This window comes from Oryzias melastigma, linkage group LG1 (genome assembly GCF_002922805.2).
Source record: "Oryzias melastigma strain HK-1 linkage group LG1, ASM292280v2, whole genome shotgun sequence".
Lineage (NCBI taxonomy): Eukaryota > Metazoa > Chordata > Actinopteri > Beloniformes > Adrianichthyidae > Oryzias > Oryzias melastigma.
The window spans coordinates 7,756,879-7,768,283 of NC_050512.1; the positions used below are offsets into that span (position 1 = coordinate 7,756,879).

At 46.5% G+C, this 11,405-nt stretch overlaps 1 protein-coding gene across 2 annotated transcripts in view; it reads right to left on the reverse strand.

The window, feature by feature from the left end:
• Positions 1–718: 718 nt before the first annotated feature.
• The window catches only part of pkd1a (polycystic kidney disease 1a), a 64,954-nt gene continuing 54,267 nt past the window's right edge, over positions 719–11,405 (reverse strand). The window contains exons 42-55 of one of the 2 annotated variants that reach the window (XM_024259582.2): positions 10,435–10,637; positions 10,281–10,359; positions 10,091–10,206; positions 9,692–9,894; positions 9,050–9,244; positions 8,838–8,977; positions 8,636–8,766; positions 7,529–7,616; positions 7,329–7,454; positions 7,068–7,239; positions 6,703–6,993; positions 5,102–5,236; positions 2,600–2,923; positions 719–2,524 (exon numbers count right to left, since the gene is read on the reverse strand). In XM_024259582.2, coding sequence (XP_024115350.1) covers positions 1,604–2,524; positions 2,600–2,923; positions 5,102–5,236; positions 6,703–6,993; positions 7,068–7,239; positions 7,329–7,454; positions 7,529–7,616; positions 8,636–8,766; positions 8,838–8,977; positions 9,050–9,244; positions 9,692–9,894; positions 10,091–10,206; positions 10,281–10,359; positions 10,435–10,637 — 3,124 coding nt within the window. In that variant the 3' untranslated portion in view covers positions 719–1,603. Of the gene's footprint in view, positions 2,525–2,599; positions 2,924–5,101; positions 5,237–6,702; positions 6,994–7,067; positions 7,240–7,328; positions 7,455–7,528; positions 7,620–8,635; positions 8,767–8,837; positions 8,978–9,049; positions 9,245–9,691; positions 9,895–10,090; positions 10,207–10,280; positions 10,360–10,434; positions 10,638–11,405 lie in introns of both variants that reach the window. The other variant, XM_024259581.2, reaches the window with a different exon arrangement.

The window sequence follows — 11,405 nt, forward strand, 5'->3', positions numbered from 1 at the left end:
TGGGACCTTTCTGTGAATGGAGGACTGAAAGAATCTAAGTGAAATATATTTATACACCATTAAATTAATAGATAAATGTATCATTAATTATTTTTAAATAAATAAAAATGGGAATCAGTACATAAATGGGGAAATATATGTGGCATTAAATATTAAAATTGCATTTTAAAATCATATTTAAATATTTCATGACATATTTAATTTTTTCATGGTCCAGTATGGGCTAAAAGAGGCAATTGAAATAAATTTGTAATTATCATATCAAATACCATATCTGTGTAGTTTGCATGTTCTTCCTGTGCGCGTGTGGGTTTCTCCAGATACTATACCCACTTTCCAAAAACATGGTTACTCTAAAGCTGGGGTGTCTGACTAATTTTGGGGCCACACTGATCTCAAGTGGGCCGGACCAGTAACATAAAAGCAAAACACCCCGTAGTCAGCTTGTTATCTGTAGATTTTTTTTCTCAGTTGGAAAAAAAATGCCTCAGCCAACCTAGTAGCCTAATCACTTATTATTACACTGTTAATTGTGTTTATTTCTTGATCTCTTGTTATGCTGGTCTTTCTTTTCCTTTGCTTCCCCTAGTGGCGGAATTGGGAATTGTAGCCATTTCTTTAAAGGACCATAACTCGCCACAGGATATGAGGAGTTACGAAAATAGATGGATTTGTTTAGAATTGACGAAAGGAGTCAGAAACTGCAGATCCTGAAGGATTTCACATGTCAGCTGTCAAACTTTATTTGACTTTGTCAAGCAGAGGATCATCCAGGACCACGGAGAGCGCTTTGAAGGGCGGAGCACATCAAACAAGAGCAGAACATCTACATCTGAGTAGCAAACATATACAAACATCAGCCAGGATGAGTCTGTGGGAGGGGCTAAAAGGCATCAAAGTTTTTATATTAGCATTAAAAAAAATAAAAGATTGCTCTTTTGAACAAGAGGCACAAGCTTTGGTCATTTTTCAAACCACCTTTAGTTTTCCTCCATTTTTTTTTTCAGGATTTGAGGAGACCTACACAGGAAGTGCAAATGTTGATGGAATTAAACAAACAGGATTAAGCGGACGTAAGTAAGTGAAGATCCAGGAGTCTTCTCCTGCAGAACGTAAAGTGCACCGACAGAACTGAAGCCGGGCTTTTGCTCAGCTTCTCTTTGGACGAAGTGCTGCTTAACCCTCTGACACCTGAGGCGTCGCCGGTGACGTTTAAATACAAAATCTTTAACGTACTATAACTTTTTAACCGTTAACAGGATGATTCAGCAGATTCTGAAAGAGAAAAGCGAGCCGCTTTTCTCTTTCAGAATCTACTGAATCATCCTGTTAACCGTTAAAAAGTTACAGAACACTGGAGCTCCGGTGTGGACCGATTTTTCTTTTCTAAAGCTGATGGGTTCGGCCCGCCCGCCTGTGAGCAGGTCAAAGGTCAGGGGTTCCTCTGGTCGAGCTCCTTCCTGAGCTCCTGTCTTCACCTCCAGGTCTCCTGGAGGATTCAGAGCTTTTGTTGCTATGGTAACCGGCTGGGTAATTAGGGAACATTTGGGTCAGACCAGCTGTCCCAAGACCCCCCACAAAAAGTTATTCAGATCCCCTCCGTCTAAGTTGGGTGCACCTTGTTTTTGAGGTGGGGGGCTTTTCGTTTCCTTTTGCGCGCGGGGAGGGTGCTGGTGTGAGTGGGGTGATTAAATAAACTTGACTGGGGGGGGGCTTCTCGGTCCCAGTCTTCGGCGCCCGGAGCAGGTCCTGGCGTGGGTGTTTGGGAGAGGGAGGGGGCGCGACTAGATACAGATGCTTTCGGTGGCGAATGAGAAGAGCTTCCTGGCGGTGGGGGGGTGGCGTTTGTGGATTTATCAGCAGCTGGTTTGGGTGGGGGGGAGGAAACTGCCGATCTGGCGGGTTTGGTCTTTATGAAAGGGACGGGCGTGGCTGCAGGAGTCTTCTTGGGGGTGGCTGCAGTGGCCCCTCCCTCTCTGAAGGGTTCACTTCTTCCTGTCTTTTTTCCTTTGCCCTTCTTCTCCTGCCCCCCCCTCTTCTCCTCTCGCCAATCCTCTCTGTGCCTTGGGTGGCCCCTCCCTGACAGATTGTCCTCCTGCCTCCTCCTGCCCCCCCTCCTTCTCCGGTGTGCTCGCTCCAGCTTGCACTCAAAGTGGTACAGGTCCTCTGTCGCCATGGTGACGCGGTCCAGCTGCTGCAACAGGGCATCCAGCGTTGGGAGAAGCCTCCGTAGAGACGCCTCCGTCTCCGCCCTCTCCCTCCAGCTGGTGCCCCCCCCAACAACTCCTAAGTTGAGCCCTAACCCCACCCCCAGACCGTGGGTGATGCCCGGGGCTTCGGTCAGGTTGCAGGGGCTGGAGGAGGCGGAGCGCCATGAAGCTTCGGAGCTGGCGTCAACGCTGTCTGGGGTGGGGGGGCAGTCTGGGCTGTCCAGCGGGGGCAGGCATAGAGACTTGCAGTCACTGGTGGAGGATGAGCGGGAGGGGGGCAGCTCCAATCCTTCAAAATGGACTTTGTGGCGAAACTGACGAGAAAACCAAAAAAAATCATTTTTATCCAGGAACCTGTGAACCCTAAACCCCCCCAGCAGGATGCCTACCTCCTTGGTCCGGCTCAGCCCCATCCACATCTTGAGCCTCCTCAAGAACAGCTCCACCATCTGGTGGTCTTGCAGGTCTGCGGCGGGCCGGAACAGCTCGGCCCGCGCTCGCCGGTAGTTCCTGAGCAGAACTGAGACCAGCAGCCAGAGCAGCAGCAGACGACACAAGCAGAAGCCCAGGTGGAGCAGCAGCGCCGCGGTGCTGGAGGGGCCACTCATGGACAGCTCCGAGTGCCGCCACAGCAAGATGTGCTTCCCCCCCCTCAGCAGAAACAGACAGGCGGAGGGGAAGCTGCTGTAGCCGTCCAGAACGGAGTGAAGGAGCTGCACCCAAGAACACATTGATTTCAGTTTTGTTTTTTCTTGTTTTTTTTTTCATTTCATGAAAAACGATCAGATGGAAGTGCAGATGAACCCGCCGACGCAGCAGTCACCCCCCAGCTCTGAAGATCATGAGAGCTTTTTGTTAACAAGACTGTCTGGTGTTGAAGTGCAAACCCCCTTGATGTTTATTAGTACGGACTTCCCATTAGGTAAAGGTAGGCGACTGCCTGGGGCCCCCAACACTTTTGTGGCTTCGAGCTGAAGATTTAAAATATTTCTAAAATAATTTTCCATCCCATAATGACTTGACTCTATCATAGTAAAGAAAAAAAATCACTGAAACGGCATAAGACGGCTCATGTGAACGTGTTTCTTCCTCCCCCGTAAATGTGCAGCAATGGAATATTCCGTCAACACCAAGTTAGCTAGCAGAGAGAGAATCTCTTCCAGGGCTCAGATCAACATAAAAAAGGCTTTTTAAGACATTTAGGTTTTGGGATTTTGGTTAAAAACTTCATAATTTAAAGACTACGGAGAACATTTTTTTTAATTAAGGGGTAGGGATTTTTCAAGGTTATTATTAGGGCTGTCAGATTTAGCGCGTTAAAAACGCATTAATCTGACACGTGCTTGACGCCGACAATTTTTTTGACGCATTAATCGCGGATTTTCCATAGACTGTATATAATGGGGGGACCTCATAGTTCGATAAGTCCATTATTTTTACAGTCAATGGGATTTTCTCATACGTGCCTTTCCATACCGCACGCGGGCGTCCAGCCCTTTAACTCACCGGCTGCTCTCACGAGATCACGGGCGGGTCTCCAACTACCGAGCTGCTAGCTAGAACCAGCCCGGCGCTAGGACCTGGAGAGCTCCTGCACTCTAACCCGGCTCCGGTTCGCGTCCAGTACCACGTCTGGTGGTACCGGCTCGCGTCCGGCGCCGCGTCCCGAGAGCTGCGGACCCCCGACGTTCCGAACAGCAAGCTCACCGGGGGACGTTTTAAATGTTCTGGAGGTTTGAGCGTGATCCAGCCCCAGCATAGCTCTCTGTCTGCCAGCATATTCATCACGTGAACTCCGCTGAGCTGCAGCCAGAGAACGCGGCGGCAGTAACAGATTCAAACTATCCACAGTGTATCCCGCTTTTCTCAGTCTTTAATGTTTTAAAAAACAAAAGTTCATTGGAAATGATAAATCTCTATTTCATTTATTACTGTAGTTCAGCAGAGGAGGAAAAGATTTGGTCCTGACAAAAAATGAACATGAAAGTGTTATGGAAATGTTATTTTTGATGTTTTTTATTTTATTTTACTGAACGTTGATTGAAGTTTAGAATTTAAAATGCCCTTCACTTGCACTTGGGTTTTTGTTAGGTATTTTATATTACAGCCTTTTATTGTTAAGAAAGTTTATCTCAATACAATGTTACAAAATAAAGTATTTGATGAAAACTATTAATTTTGTCATTCTTGTTTTCATAATTAATGTAGAACTGCTAAATTCCACGAAGCACACATTTTTTTCCTAAAAAAAAGGCCACATATTAATATGCAATTAATCGCGAGTTAACTCAGGACAAAATGCGATTAATCGCGATCAAAAATTTTAATCGCCTGACAGCTCTAGTTATTATTAAGGGGAGTAGGAACTTTTGACTCTATCAGTCCACCACGAGGTGAGGAGAAATGCATGTGTGCTCTGAATCACACAAGTAATGATTTTTGTTTGGCAAAAGATTTCATTTTGAGAATTTTTTTTGACACCACTTCAGAGGAATGTTTTGTTCAAGTGTTTTTGTGTCTTCTGCATTTTTTGGTAAAACTGGAAATTAAAGAGCCTCATCTTATTGTTCGTTCTGGGCCCCCAAACAGCCACGTCCAGCAGTGACAGGAGGACAACCAAAAAAGGAGATGGATGGCCAAAGGACAGATTTCTAGACTTTTACATTAACAACAGCACCTCATTACCATCATAACAAACATAAAGACTAAACTCATGTAGTTATTTTGACGTTTTCACAAAAATCTGCTTTTGAGATGACTGTGTTTAACCCAGTGACCCCCACTATTCTGGGTCAAGGACCTTGTCTTTCTGGATAAAAGCGTCTGATCTGAATCAGCAAAAACAGTCAAAGAGGACTAACGCTGTTGTCATGAACGATGCGGACACTCACTAGGAAACCGACGTGTGCAAACGCCACCAGCATCAGCAGCAGCAGCGAGGAGATGGCCAGCAGCTCCCAGGCGGAGTGGCGCAGAGCCCGTCCGAACACCGCCCACTCTCTGAGGAAGCGCAGCTGATGGGACGCCTGACAGAGGGAGGGGGCACAGGTTAACCTCAGCCTCTTTAGAAGTTAAACTAACCCAATATCTCAGTGTTTTCAATGTTATAGTTGTAATAATCAGAACTTTATATGTTTCCCTTTTTTTTATTTATTTTTTTTATATTTTCTGCATCTGACATCCGTCTTAAACATCCTTTATCCTGTTTAATGATCCTGGGGTGTGGGGGAGGCGTGGCTTTGGATTTGTTGTCAATATAACTGTGCTGCTCATTATGACGCTGAGTCAGCATCTCTCAGCATAGTTCATTTTGGGGTCAAATGTGGATGAAGTCTTATTTTTATAAGTTTATGAGCAAAGTCTCTAAAGCAGGGGTGTTAAACTCATTTTGGTTCTGGGGCCACATTCAACCCCTCTGATCCCAAGTGGGTCAAACCAGGAACATAACAACAAAACAATTGTTATGTGTACCTTTGATTATTGTTTAGTTTTTTTCTCAATTGGAAAAAAATGCCTCAAACAACCTAGTAGCTTCATCACTTAATATTATTATTATCTATTTGACAAGATTTTGGTATTTGTGGTGTCATATCTGTTCATTTAAATAACAATTAATATGGCGGTGAGGTTGGACGGGAACCTAACTGCATCTTACCTAGACATATTTATGTTTTTTATTCTTATTATTTTAATAAATCATCCAAAATTTCATCTTCAGGAGACAGTGGATTCAGAAGTACTGTTTTTATTTCTTGATCTCTTGTTATATGCCAGTATTTCTTTTCTTTTGCTTCCCCTAGTGGTGGAATTGTGTACTGCAGCCATTTCTTTAAATAACCATAAGAAATTAGCAAGAAATTTGCTGCCGAGGGCCGAATGTTCGACACCCCTGCTCTGCTGCCTTGTTTCCACAGACTGGACCGGTAAGATATTTTGAGCGTTTCGATTTTAAAGTGGACCTATTAGGCCAGATTAGTACTATTTTTGGTCCCCTGTTGGTTGTAGGTCCATAGAAGAATAGAACACATTAGTTAGGGTGGAGCTACTGTTGAAATCCATGAATTGGCGGAAAATAATTCCTGAATTAAGATCCAAGTCAAAAGTTTGTTCTCTTTTTGGCTATATTCTTCTTCACCTCCTGCAAGAATATTAAACTATTTGCATACAGTATTCCCCTTCTAATCGCGTGGTTGGGGACCAGAGACATGCTAAATCCATGAACTGCTATGTCATCGGTCTACACCCCGCATGTGCTTTGATGGTCCAAAACCTAATGAAAACGCTCACTAGAGCTCACTAGAACCCCTCTAAACCAGCCAGGAGTGGACCGGTCCGGACCGCTCAGTAGAAAGGAGGCATGAAAACCAAAAATATCAAACCCATATTATCTCATTAGGAATCGAGTTCGGATCATTCCCACAATCCCAGATTGTCTTCAGTCCAACACAACAGTTTTCACAGAAAGTGACAAAGTGAGAGTGGGCCGTCCCACCTTCAGCACCAGGACGAACAGCAGCGTGGCGGCCATGACGGTGAACAGCTGGCTCTGCCGGGCGAGGGGGTAGAAGTCTGTGAAGCCGTTCCGGGGCTGCTTCAGGAAGAGCTCCCACAGCCGGCCGGCGGTGACGCAGCGGCTCAGGTGCAGCCCGCACACACACACAGCCAGAGACAGCTTGCACAATCCCAGGAGCCTCCACGCCGACAGCAGGTACCTGTACCCCTCTCTGAGGACCCCCAGGACCCCCCGAACCAGGAAGTACACAACCAATCCGAGGAGGACGATCTGGAGGAACACAAACGATCAGGGGGGGCTGGTGGGAGTGGGTGCTGATGCCTCGGGACCGTGGTCCTGGTTACCGTGAGGAGCAGCTGCATGTCCAGCCCTCCGATTGGCCAGAGGGGCACGACGTCCAGCTGGAGGCGGTTCTGAGCCCGATCCGAAACCGGGAACTCGAACAGGAAGGAGAAAACAGCCAGCAGGTTGGTGTTGATGTTGTAGAGGGAGAACTTCAGGGTGACGGCGAGGGTTCTGCAAAACACAACAACATTTCCTGTTCTGTCTGCAGAAACATTTTTATGTTCGTGAAGCAGAGATGGACCCAGACGGTCCTGCTGCACCTGTGGTTGATCCAGTGCTGCTGCTGCAGCAGCTGTAAGGAGGAGCTGGCCTCCTGCAGGCTTCTGTTGAGGAGCAGCATCTCATCTCCACTGTCAAACACCCCCATGTGACCCACAGGGTTCTTCCTGAAAGGGGGAGGGACAAACTCCGATGATGTCAAACTGATACGGAGGCTGCTGCAGCTTCAGCTGATGCTCACCCGGCTGCTTCCAAACCAGCAAATGCTGGCCCACTCTCTGAAAGTCTGCTCCTGCTCCACAAAGACGGTCCTCCCCCGAGAATGAAAGCTGCTGCAGAGAAGGTTTCCATCAGTTAAAAATGATCATCAGCAGATCCTGCAGGACACGTGTCAAAGTCAAGGCCCGGGGGCCGGAACCGGCCCTCCAGATCATTTTATTTTATTGTTATTAATGACCCGATGTTATCTTACGCTCATTTCTAACTACAGAATTTTGACAAATTATATTATTATGGAGAGTAAAAAATTGAAAGTTATTTAAAGTAGATTTATTCCGGAATAATATTCCTGCCTTTTTATTATTCATAATTATGTTAAAGTTACGGTTTTAAAGTTTTAAAAATGCTAGATTTTTGAACTATTGTGGCATTTACTAAGATTTTTTTGGGCTATTTTAGCGTTTTAGCTATTTTAGCTAATATTTCAGCTACATGCTAGCTGTTTTGGCTAACCTTCTTGTTTGTTCTTTGGGCTAATTTGACATTGGCTATTCGCTTCAGCGTTTTCAGCTATCAGCTTCAGTTGTTTTGCAGCTATTAGCTTCAGTGTTCTCAGCTATCAGTTTCAGTTTTTCTCAGCTATCAGCTTCAGCATTTTTAGCCAATAGGTTCAAAGTTTTCAGATATTAGGTTCAGTGTTTTCAGCTATCAGCTTCAGTTTTTTTTTCAGCTGTCAGCTTTAGCATTTTTAGCTATTAGCTTTAGCGTTTTTAGCTATCAGCTTCAGTTTTTTTCAGCTATCAGCTTCAGCATTTTTAGCCAATAGTTCAGAGTTTTCAGATATCAGGTTTAGTGTTTTCAGCTATCAGCTTCAGTTTTTTTTCCAGCTATTAGCTTCAGCGTTTTCAGCCATCAGCTTCAGTGTTTTTAGCTATCAATTTCAGCATCTTCAGCTATCATCACTAGCATTTTTGGCGGCCAAATTCATTGATTCATTCATCTTTTTTTCGATTGAGTTTGACGCCCCTGCTGTAGAAGCTGTAAAGGAGAACGTCGTCTGTAGCCCTCTCAGAGCCCGGCCCATCTGACCTCTAGGTGACAGTTGAGTGACGGTAGAAAGGCAGCTCACACTGAGTGTCTCGGGTTTGTTGGAGCCTCGGTGCGCCAAGTAACACACTTCCTGTGTCTACGAGCAGCAGAGAGTCTTGGAGAAGTCGCGGCAGCAGAGAGCCGTTGATCCACGTCAGAACCTCGTCCCGACTGCGAGTGCAGAGAGGCGTGTCAGCAGGAAACATTTGCCCAGTAGCGGGACGTCTGTGAGAAAGCCATACCTGACGACGGCGCCACGCTCCAGGCTGTGGAAGGCTCTCTGGAGCTGCGTCCGCAGTCTGAGACTGTGAGCGGCCGTCTCCGAATCCGAATAGTTGAGCAGCAGAACCACCATCAGGAAAAACATGTAGAACAGGAAGTTCTGAAAGAGAGTCACAGCGGCCATCAGAACCCAGCAGGACAGAGGGGGCCAGCAGCCTCAGCACCCCCTCACCTTCAGCATGCTGTGCAGCATGTGGATCTTGCGCGCTTGGTTCCGAGCCTGAGACAGAGCGAAGCCCTGCGGCGGCCTGACCCTGGTGACCCGCTGGACGACTCGTTCCACTCGGGGGAACTCCACCAGCACGTCCTGGTCCTCCGGGCGCAGCCGCCGCACGCAAACGGCGAAGTAGACGGCCTCGCACAATGCCTGTGAGACAGAGAGCAGGGCTCAATTACCCACAGGAGACACCAAAGTGTCAACACAAATTTGAGTTTATCAATCGACAAAAACACAAGTTGAATGAATCCACTAATCCTCACTTTGTCCTATGTGTGTATGTGTATGTGTGTGTGTGTTTGTGTTCATGTGTGTTTGTGTTTATCTTTGTGTGTTTGTGTTCATGTGTGTGTTCTGGAGCCCATTTCAGCAACAAAATATTCAACTTCTAGTAACCCATAACTGAAAACAATAAAAACAAGTTTGTTTTCTTTCAGTTTTTCTCGTCATCTCCTTTGCGGTGTCCAGATATTTCCTCTGGATCTAACAGAGCCCCCGCCTCCCCATTTCCCCAAACTACCAGCAAGTCTGTGAGTCTGAGTGTGGAGTCTTTGGTTCTGAGGCGGCGAGTGCGGTCGGACCGTCGTCAGCTCTCACCTTCACCGGCTCCAGGAGCAAGAAGGAACACAGCACGCTGGCGAGGCAGGAGAGGATCCACACTGTGGCCACCTGCTGGCTGAAGCCCCGCCCCACCCATATAGAGATGGCGTTGGCCACGGCGATCGCCGCCCAGCTGCCCCACATGGCGACGCGTCCGCACCAGGGAGGGAACCGGCGTGGGCGGCAGACATCCGTCACAACTGAAGAACACACGAGTCATGAGTTGGTGAGGGAGGGGGGCGGAGACGATCATTGAAAAGAAGTCTAGTTTGGACTATTCTAAAGAGAACAGTACAATGCAATTTGTTCCTCCTCTGTTTAACAGTGGACCCCCCCAAAAACATGTAGAGTGCTGGATGATGCAGGCAGTTTGTGGACGGAATGTTCCTACAGCACCTGTGTTGGAAGTGAAGGCCGTCTTGGGGGGGTCCCGTCTGACAGCGTCCCGCGGCAGAGGGTCACTCAGCTTTTGGAGGACGATCACTTCAGTCTTATCTCCAAAAATACTGGACCTGAGGAGCAGACACAGCAGAGGGCTTCAGGTACAGCTTGAGGGGGCGGTTCCGTCCCCTGAGCAGTGACTTACAGGTCGGCCATCTCGCTCTCGTCCTCCGGAGGGAAGAAGTTCTGCCCGTCTGCCAGGATGTGTTTGATCAGATCCTCATCTGCAGCAGAAAGCAGCACTTTACAGTCCAGCATCAGGAGATTATTTGTGATAAACTCCTATAATCTCAGATTACCAGATGAGGTGAACTGCTTGTTGTGCGGCGCAGTGGGCCCCCCATGAGGGCTGAAGGTCATGTCGACTCCCAGGTGTCTGCTCCCTTGGGCCCTCTTCAGCCTGGGCATCCCCGCCCCCCATTGCCCCGCCCCTCCTACGACAGATGTGTTGCTCTGCAGCTCCGGCCAGTCCTCGTCCTCCGGAGCGTCCCAGCTGTCCATGCTGCAAAAACACCAGCGGATGAAAGACATTGATCTGACACCCCCCATGATAGTTTTAGGGTGAGGGAGGGGGACAAAATATTCACTATTTTTGTTTGTCCAAATATGTAGACATCAGTAGTACATATTCATTTTCTGAAGAGAACGTGTGTAAGTTTACAGTATTTGTATACATGTGAGTTATGCTAGTATTGTGTTTGTGTGTGCATTTGTGTTAATGTTATTTTTGTGTGTTAGTGTCACATGTGCATTGATGTCTTTGTGTGTTATGTGTGTGTGGGCACTTGTGTTTGTTTTGTGCTTATGTGTGTTGGATGTGTTTTTGTGTATTTGAATTTGTGTCAGTGCTGTATTTAAGTGTGTTACTGCTTTATGTGTGTGGGTGCATTTGTGTTTGTGTGTGTTAATGTTGGAAGTGTTTGTGCGTTCAGGGTTTTGTGTCAGTGTTGTGTTTGTGTGTATTTGTGTGTTAATAATAATAATAATAACGTAATAATAATTTAATAATAATTTGATTTAAAAGTGTCTTTCAAGGCTATCAAGGTCACTTTATAATAAAACAGATAAAACATGATAAAGGAAACAAAATAAAAACAACAAAATAAAAAATATTCGTAAAAGACAATAGACAGAAGGTGCTATTGATATGTTTATAATCGTAAAGTTTTTAGTTGGGATTTGAAGGTGGGTGTGGGGTCCAAGTTTTTAAGATCTGGGGAAGAGAGTTCCCCAATCTGGGGCCAGAGCAACTGAAGACCCTGCCCCCCCT